General features: G+C 58.2%; 1 protein-coding gene across 1 annotated transcript in view; it reads right to left on the bottom strand.

The window, feature by feature from the left end:
- The window catches only part of CSPG5 (chondroitin sulfate proteoglycan 5), a 12,963-nt gene extending 5,241 nt beyond the window's left edge, over positions 1–7,722 (bottom strand). Inside the window, exons 1-4 of the mRNA XM_040628899.1 lie at positions 7,626–7,722; positions 5,896–7,009; positions 2,877–3,065; positions 993–1,068 (exon numbers count right to left, since the gene is read on the bottom strand). Of these exons, the coding sequence (XP_040484833.1) occupies positions 993–1,068; positions 2,877–3,065; positions 5,896–7,009; positions 7,626–7,722 (1,476 nt within the window). The remainder of the gene's footprint in view (positions 1–992; positions 1,069–2,876; positions 3,066–5,895; positions 7,010–7,625) is intronic.
- Positions 7,723–9,393: the final 1,671 nt, after the last annotated feature.

The following is a 9,393-nucleotide window of genomic DNA, read 5'->3' as shown; positions in this document are numbered from 1 at the left end:
ACAGAGCGTCTCCATCCCATGGAAGGTGCCACTGGACGGCGCTGGCCTAGACGGTTGAGAACTATGAACTCTGATAGCCTGTGCCCCGTTGTTTCAAAGAACTTCTTCAAAATTTCCTCTTCATGTTCACCGTGTCCATCTGAAGAGTCTGAGTGTAGCTCCCTTATCTGCGTATCAATGCATTTACCTTGGTATGGGGCCTGCGTCACGCGCCGAATTCCCAGGCTTGGGTGTGACGTGATCTGGAGCTCGGGTGGTTTCTGCTTTATTTCTGAAATTTTCTCTGACAGTACTCAGTACTTTACTGGTTAGTCTGGTCCAGAAAACACACTAGAAGGCCAGGATCTCTAGAAATGGTCTGTCGGGACCTTCTATTGAGTTTCAACTGGTACTTATGAGCCCATCCTCCCAAGAACAGAATTTACCCCTAGACTTAATATTCCCCCAGTGTTTTGGGTCCTCCTTAGCTCTAACCCGTGTAAGTATGCCTGCCAGTTTTTAGGGTCCTCAGAGAGTGTAAAGGACACTGTTTTTCTATACATCCCAAAGAACAACCACCGTCCACTTCAGTGACCAACAAGACATTCCCTCACAGCGAAAGCAGAGTCTTTCTTCTCGATACGGGAAGTAGAAAGACACGGAGAAAGACAAACCAGACTTCTAAAGTCTAGATGAAGCTAAAAATCATGAGTCATCCCGGAAAAAGATCTTTGGTACTACCTATAACTCTGCTTGTCAGGCAAGTGACACACCATCCTGCCCCTAGCCCCACGTCACCACCCCAACTGGTCACCCTAAGCTGACCTCCAGAGCTGTGAGGAGAGGCTCCACGCTCCGAAATAGGCCAAAGACAAGGGCAGCCGCCGGGGCGTGTCTGTGGGTAAGGGGAGGTGTGGAGAAGACGAGTCACCTGACAGGTAAGTTATCACAGAGAGCCAAGGTGCGGGCATGGGGGGGAAGGAGGTACGGGGACTGTCGCAAAGTTTCCTTACGTTTGGGTGAGAGCCTTCGGCGATGGTGGAGAGGGAGAAGTTATCGTTGTGGAGCTCAGACGGGGTCCGGAATTTGCTGGTTAGGACAGAAGAGAGCAGGGAAAATGTGAGTGCAACGATCATGGCACTACCTGACGAAAGCTTCACGGGTCAAACACTTCTTTCATCAAACGTCACGGACGACACTAAGACGTGCCACTATTTGATGCACTGTGGAGAAAAAACTTCTGCCATTTAAACCATGATCTAATACTTTATCACCTAGAGTTTTTATTATATACTGGAAGTAGCTCATTGAGACTTTAGATAAAGCACTGACAACAATATGAACAGCTCTGGCCAGGATCGTGAATGCCAGGCAATTACAACTACATCACGACTGCCATCTGGCCAACAGTGATTATGAGATGCCAGCGATTGTAAGACACAATCCAATTTCAGAGACGTTAATATGTGGGGGGAAGTGTGTATCTTTGATTCAGTAAACCACAGTGTCTGCAGAGCATCGAGGGCGCGAAGCGTTATCAGAGCGGTTACCGGGCTTGGGAAAGCAAGCTAGCATGCACTGGGAAAGGAGGGTGACAGCCTCGGAGCTGAAGGGCCACGGGGGCCATGCTCTGTGCAGAACACATAGCCTGCTGATGGAGGAAGGCCTAGAACGAGGCCCTGTCTCTGGCCACCGCTCTTGCTTCTCCACTCCCCTGGCAGCTGCTCCTTCTCTGCCCCCTGTCCTCCTTGGCGGCTGCCCTGATAGGTAGGTGGTTGCACCCTCTCCCTCTCCTCCCCCTGCCACCAAGGGTCCAGGCTTCTGAGCATATGCACAGACAGGGCCCCATGTCAGTGCACAGGCACAATGGAGAGGCCCCCTCAGCCCCTGGACGGTTAGCTGAAAGGCTCCAGGCGGCTGCCAGCATCCACACAGGGCAGGAGTTTACCCAGCAAAGGAGCAACAGATGGCGTTTTGTCCTTTTCCCAGGACCCAGGGAAAGTCCTTCGCTTGCATTCTCTGGAGGGAATCTCAGGTCAGGGGGGAGGGGATTAAAGGGGCAACAGGTCAAAAGGGAGGTAGGGGCAGTTCTGCATAAATTGTTTCTCGGGCCCCAAGGAAGCAGAACTGCAACCTCGTCCTTTTGTGGCTCCCGTGACACTCAGAACATTCCTTACTTTGCTCAGGGATAGACTGATTCTCTCCCTGTGTGTAAGGCCACATCCCAGTGTTCAAGGCATGGACTTAAGGGAAATGGGTGTGGATTCTGACACGCACACAACAGTCACTCCTCTGCTGAGAGAAGCTGAAATGAGACTCTATTCCCATCTGGCCCTGAAAATCCCCAGCAGAGGAAAGCTCTGCTTAGGAGAGGTAAAGAGGACTTCCTTAAATTCCTCGCACTTCTGTCTGGACCAAGGGTTGACAGGCTTTGAACGGCCATGCATTGCCAAGCTCCTTCTCGACGGCATTCAGTCAGAGGGGCCAGTACTGAGAGACGCCGATCTGAGGGAGCTGGAGTTACTTCTTGTGATTTGTGGGTGAAATCCTCACACAGGCCATGGCCGTCAAAGACCCAGGAAGCAGGTGTAGTCTGCCGCTGGAAGACTGAGCACAGTAACTTCCATGGGGGACCACCACCAGGAGGGCGCTGGGTGCCTTTTCCTGAAGTGCCCTCGATCCCGGGGAGGGCGGGGTGCTGGGGATGGTGCCAGACAGCTGCCGTGTGCCACAGGGGCTTGGACTCTGCCACAATGCCAGCACATTCCGCGCAGGAATGGACAAACCTGGGTGGGTCTTTGGCGTGAACAACACAGCTAGGGACGCGGAGCAGGTGCCAGGAACCCTCGTGCCCGTATCCCCGGAGCAGATGGAGGGGTGCAGCTGCACAGACTCACTTGGTCCGACGCAGCTTGGTGTTCTCCGTCTTGAGCAGATAGAGCTTCTTGGCGAAGAACACCGTCATCATGAAGAGCAGGAGCAGGACGAGGGCGGCTGAGCCGACGGCCACGCACATCACCTGGAAGTCGGTGATGATGGACTCGCAGCGCATCCCCTTGTGCCAGATGTAGTCCTGCGTGTTACACCTGCGGCAGCGACAGAGTGAGACTGAGGTGACGGGCAGGCAGCCGTGGCCACAGCAAGGGCCTGGTCCCTAAGCCCCATACTCACCTCAGCAGCCTGTTCCTATGAGTGTCTAGAGGACCTGGGGAACTGGGCTGTGCCCAGTCTGTGCGGACCTCACAGTGGAGATTCTGCAGAACCGCTCTATGCAGTGGGCAGGACAGCGCTGGGGTCCGGGAGATAAGCAAGACAACCAGGGCGCCGAGAGACAGAGCGACCTGGTCACTCACATGACTGTTAAGGGACCGCGAAGGGTGGGAACCCTGGGTTTCAACCTCGCAGCCTCAAGGAGGACAATCACAGGATTCTCTCAGCTCCCCCTGCCCTCAGCTCTGGGTGAAAAACAAGGCAATAGGACCTTTGGCTACAAAAGTAGCCAACCCACCCTACCCGGGAAATCCTATCCTGCTGTTCTGCAGTCCCGTCTAGTTCACGAGGCTACGCAGACACGGAGACAGAAGGAAGTGACAGACAAGGACGAGCACAAAGATGGATGTATATTCTCCTATCTCTGCAGCCCCCCCAAATTCTGCCCCTAAAGCGTCCTGTGCTATTACCATGAGAACGGTCATGAAAGCACAGTGAGAATCAACCGTCTGGGTGGGTTTTAGTCCTTTTGTTGAGTGACTTTCTCTTGCCCTTGGGGACATTCCCAGGCTCCAACTCTTCCAATGACATTGCTGTTTCCATGGGAACCAGGCTGCTTCAAAGAGGAAAGATGTGGAAGGATACAGAGGCAGGCAAAGGAGGGAGGACATGAACCTCAGGGTGAATGACAGACAAGAGAAAGGGGTCCAGAAAAGGGGAAATCATACCTCGGAGAATTCGCTACTCCACACCCGGAATAGAGTGGGGAGACGTGACTAACAGGAAAGTCTTTCTTTTCCAACGGACCCTCTGCAGTCCTGGGAAGCTATCTGTTTGAGGACGGTGGGGAAAGAAGATCCCACTGACCCACGGTTCTAGACAAGTTCTGCCATAGCTCTGCTCATTTCCCTGCAGTGGGTCAGGGTGACAGAGACAAAGGCGTGCTGCAGTCTGCAACGGAGGGCTCGGCAGTCTCCTGTGAGCGGAATGCAAAACAGTTTCTGAGCCACAGCCGCGCCTGGGCGGGCACAGCCGGAGGACGGATCTCTGGGAGGGAGGCCCGAGTGTCCCTGGGAGGGAAGGGGAGCAAGGGGAGCCGGTGGGGGGACTTGTGGAAAAGCCCTCTGAGGAGGGACCCACTGGAGGCTCCCTGGTCAGCACAGCCGGGCAGCTTACCGAGGACAAGCTTGCCTTTCCACTCAGGAGTCCCGAGAGCTCCAGGAGCTTCTGGGAACTTTTCTGGCTCTCGAGAGGCAGCAAGGGCTCTCCATTTCATGTAGCGATAGCAAGACTACTTTGAAGGTGAAAACTCAGGCCTCCAGTAGGATGAAAGACAATGATTTCGCACAGAGAGTTCAGAACCCCAGGCTAAATCCCACTAACCATCACTAAAGTCCCACTAACCAAAGCTTGAGGAGCAAAATCCAGGGTTTCCACATATTTCTGGTAGCCCTTAACCAACTGGCAAGGTCTTGTGGCTATGATGTCTTGATGACAGTTCCTCCTTTCAGCAATGACTGGACAACTCCAATCAGAACTGTGTGGACACATCCTATATGACTGACCCTAATCATTTCATGATCATTTCTAGGAAAGAAGGAACTGGAAGTCAAGCTTTAATGCCAAAGGCACAACATTCACACTTTCTATATATTATTCTTCTATCGGAACATCAAGACCTACAGATTTGAATTCTTCACATACCTCCAAAAAGACCAAGAAAAAGGAAAACGTCAGGAACAACACTTGCAGAGACACCCAGATTACAGAAATGTTCCTCCTAGGACCAATGGAAACAAGTCCCAGAGGAATCTGAGGGTTTTACCCTACTTCTAGGGCCTGTAAAGGATGGAGACAAGCAAACTACCCAGATCACCCCGACTTGGGATTCTTCCAGAATAAGCCAGTGAGCTCTCCAGCAGGTTAAAATCTTGCTGTGAGGGCAGGTCTATGATGTATTTCTGATGAGGCATGGGTTGGTGGTTGCAGACAACATCCTTAGAGACACTAAACTCTCTGGGTCTTTAAAACATTCTGCGCTGGGTAATTCCAAGGAGGACAAAAATCAAGGTAGAAGGGGAAAAGCCACTACCCAAAGTTAAGGAACCCCACCACATCTGCTATGTCAGGAAAGATACTCTGCTTCGCTTGACCTACTTGCATGGCTGCTCCTGGGGTCTGCTCCCAACGAGAAGGTCCTCACTGTGACTCTACATGCCCACCCCCTACACGTGCCCTGAGGGTAGACTGGGTCTTCCTCCTGCCGCATATGCGTCTCAGAGGGCGTGCTCAGAGGCCTTCTTTCCTCCAGAGTAGGTTTATAAGCCTACTCTTTGTGCTAACGTAGCCAGAACTCTCCAACAAGACCCCTCAAGCCAGTAAAGGCCACTTTCCAAAACCCTTAGAGAAGTCCCTTCACTTTGCCTTTATAGTTTAGTGCTTTGGTAAAGGACATATAATTGGAAGAAATACAAAATCTTACTTCTGGGGAATCTCTCCTAGTGATGAGGTCACTTTAGAGGTAATTCTCCATGGAAGATATCACGTGAACATCTCTTGACCTGGGAATCCCAGGATCCTCTTGGCTTGGGAATGCACCACCTCTGGAAGCTGTGCCCATCATGTCCCCCTCTCTGCTGAGTCTGCCTCACATACACTCTCCAGTTCTTTCACAAGCCCCTGTGCCCCTGCCTGCCACACCCTTACCTGCAGAAGGCCCCTATGTTCTCCACCAGGTAGCACTGGCCGCCATTGTGACAGTAACTTGGGAAGAGGTCGCACACTGACCGGCAGGAGCCGTTATGCCGCACAAAGCCGCTGCGGCACTCGGTGCCATTCTCGCTTGGGGCCAGGTCCCTGCCTGGCTCTCCCGGGCGGGGCCTGAGCACGATGCTGCTGCCAGGGACCATCCCCAGAGTATGCTGTGGGGGGATAGCATGCCACCGACTGGTGGGCTGGCCAGTCCCGGGCCCCAGACCAGGCTTCTCAGTGGGCACCAGAAGGTCACTTTCATCTTCCAGGTCTCCACCTCCCGCTGAATCCTTGTCATCCTCCTCTTCCTCCTCCTCTTCATCCAAGTCATCGTAGAAGGATGTGGTGGGGTAGAAGTCAGATTCATCAAAGGGGGTGAAGTCATCATATAAGTCAAGCAGGCTCCAGGAAGGGGTCTCTCCCCCAGTATCGGGGTGGTGCTCTGAGGTTCCTGGCGACCCCGGGAAGCTCCCCAGGTCGGCGCCACGGCCCTCACCATCCAATCCTTCGAAGTAGTCGATGTCAATTATATCTGAGGCCGGCTGGGGCTCCAGTGTGCCCTGAAAGGGGAAAGTGGGCTCTGGCCCATGCGGGTCATGTGTGCTGCCTCCCAGGTTCAGCCAAACCTCCAAGGGGCTCTCCTTGGGGAGTTCGGGGCCTGGGCTCAGCTTGTCGCCAGGAGTGGGGGAGGGTGGTCCGCTGGCCTCTGTAGCCTCGGGGGTGGCAGGGGGCATCGATGACTGTCCCAGGGCCTCCTCAGGAGCCAAGAGTGTGGCTGGAAGGGCCTGGGTGTCGCCGCTGCCGGCCTCTGCGGTCACTCCACCCAGGCCCGGGCTGTCAGCCTCCAGCCAGGCGGTGCCGGTCACCGCCGAGGACGCCTCCAGTGCCTCCTCTGGCCCAACCCCAGGCCCCACCACAGCCGGCTGGCCGCCAGGTGCAGTCCACGCGGTCTCATCCTCCCCAGCAGCTGGTGGGCCGGCCTTCTCCCGCGTGCCATTGGCACGCGGCTCCCACGCCAGGACGCTCTTCACCTGCTCCTCAGCCTCGACGGCGCTGCCCGCCTCACGCGCTGTGGGCGGGAGGGAGGGGGCACGGCGTCAGGGCCCCGCCCCCCGCCGCGGCTCGGTCTTCCAGCCTCCCCGCCCACCCGAAGACTCTGGGACAAGGTTTCCCAAGGCCACGCCCCACCGCCAGGCCCCGCCCCCCAGGCGGGGAACACACCCGGCCCGACGTTCCCCGCTCATGCCCCGCCCCTCAGGCGTCATGCCCCGCCCCCGACGAGGCCCGCAGTGTAACGGGACGCCCGCCACCTTCGGCCCAAGACAGAGGTCTGACCCTCAGGACTCCGCCCCACCTCCAGACCCCGCCCTTAAGTCGCACCCTCAAGGCCCCGCCCCACCCCAGGTCCCGCCCCGAAGTCTCACCCTCAGGCCCCGCCCACTCAGGGCCCTCCCCCAGCCGGCACCTCTGTCCGCACACCCGGGTCGGGGCCGCCCCCCACCTCTCGGCCTCCCCCAAGTACCCCACCTCCTCGCGCGCCCCTTCCCCCGCCCCGGTCGCGGGCAAGGCGCTGCCCCGCCCCCTTGCCACAGCTCGCGAACTCCGCCTGTACCCGAGGCCAGCGGGACCCTGGCCCAGGGTGAGGCGCGAGAACCGCTGGGGTCCCGGTTGCAGTCGGTACCTACCCGGCGCGGCCCCGGCGGCGAGGACCAGCGTGGCCCCCAGAAGCAGCAGCAGCGGCGGCGGCCCCCGGCCCGGGCCCCCGCCCCCGGCTCGGCCCATGGCACGGCGCCCCGACCGCTGTCCGCGGTCTGCCCGGCTGGCTGCGCCCTCGGCTCGCCGGCCGCCGCGCCTCCCGCCTGCGCTGCGGCCGTCTCAGCCCACGATGGGCAGCGCGAGAAGCCGCATGCCGCCGCCGCCGTCCGCCGCTGTCCCCGGCGCGCCGCGCCTCCCCGCCTCCCGCGCCGCCGCTGCCGCGCTCAGCGCCGCCCCCACCCCGCCCGCCGCGCCCGCCCCGCCGCACGTAGCTCTGACGCCTGCCCTGCTCGGTCCGCCTGCCGGGGACAGACAGACCCCCGGCTCGGGACGCCGAGACAAACGGACGCGGAGTAGCGCGGGTGGGTGCGGAGCACAGCGCCGCGCGTGGCCTTAGCTGACAGGTGCACGGGCGGGAAACCTGTGGGGCGGGGCCCGCCCTCCCCGTGGAGGGCTGGCACGGGCCCCCCCCACCTGCGAGGAACCCACCCGCCACGCGGCAAGCACGGAGGCGGGGGCCCAGACACCCGCAAGTTCGGGGCGGGGCTCGGAAGGGCGGCAGGGGGCGGAAGCCAGAGCTCGCGCTGTGGAAATGAACCGAGTCCGGGGCGCACGGAGCCTCTCGGATTTCTGCGCCAATGCCGTGTTTGGGGCGGAGAAGGGTCTCGGGGAGGTCTGCGGGTGCCCACGGGGGCGGGGTGGGTGCTGGCAGCGCCAGGCAACAGGGCGAAGCCGAGGGCCCTGGCTCTAATCGGATCAGATCTAATCCGTCCGCAGCCGAAGCCCGACCGCGCACAGCCGGGCCCTCCGCAACGCATCCCAGGGGCAGGGGGCAAGACCTTCCTGAGACTGCGGCTACCCCGCCTTCCTTCTCGCCTCCTCGGCGGCAGCCTGGGCAGCGGCCTTTAATCCTGGCCCCTTCCTCCCAGGATACATCACCTCCCATATGTCCCAGGCCACCAAAGCGCAATGTCCTGGGCTGACCCAAGCAGCCAAGATAGCAGTCAAGGGACACGCGGGCTCCAGGCCCGGTGTTAGAATAGTCTGCGGGCTGACCAAAGCTCAGTGTTCAGCCAGGGAGCCCTCATCCCCAGAGCCCTGCTTGGTGGGGAGTTGTGGCCTAGTCACCTAGCTTATCGCCCAAAGCAACCATCCACCTCCTGATGTGTTACTGACCCAAATGATGACATTCGGGGTCACCACCTTAGACGTGACACCCGTGGTATTTGAGAGACACTCCCATTTCTGTCTCTAGGGAGCCACATAGGTAACCAAGTTGGAGAATCTATCTCATGTCCTAGTGCGTCTCTGGATGGGGTTCCTTTGGTTCAAAGAGTGTTCCTCTCACTGACACTACTGCGGCGCAGCCTCAGACAGGCTGGTGTTCCCTTCCTTCCGAGTCTGCCTGGCAAACGGGCCAGAAAGCTCAGTTTCTATTGCCTTTCCCCTCTGTGAAGCCTTCCCAGGCTGCCCCTGAAACCATCGGTCTACAGTAATTCCCCACTGGCCCGCAGGGCATGTTGAGTGCACAGGACCAGGCAGTGGGAGGCTCCCGAAGGCTGGGAGAAGCAAATGCGAATGAATGGCAACCAGGTACTTCCACCCCAAAACCCTGGGTCTGGAGCTGACATCGTGAGGCTCTTTCCATGGCTTCATGCTGCCTCTGGGGACAGTAAATACGAGTTTGGAATACAGCAT

This window comes from Ursus maritimus, unplaced genomic scaffold (genome assembly GCF_017311325.1).
Source record: "Ursus maritimus isolate PB19 unplaced genomic scaffold, ASM1731132v1 scaffold_14, whole genome shotgun sequence".
Taxonomy (NCBI): Eukaryota; Metazoa; Chordata; class Mammalia; order Carnivora; family Ursidae; genus Ursus; species Ursus maritimus.
This window is presented reverse-complemented; position numbering and strand designations above follow the sequence as displayed.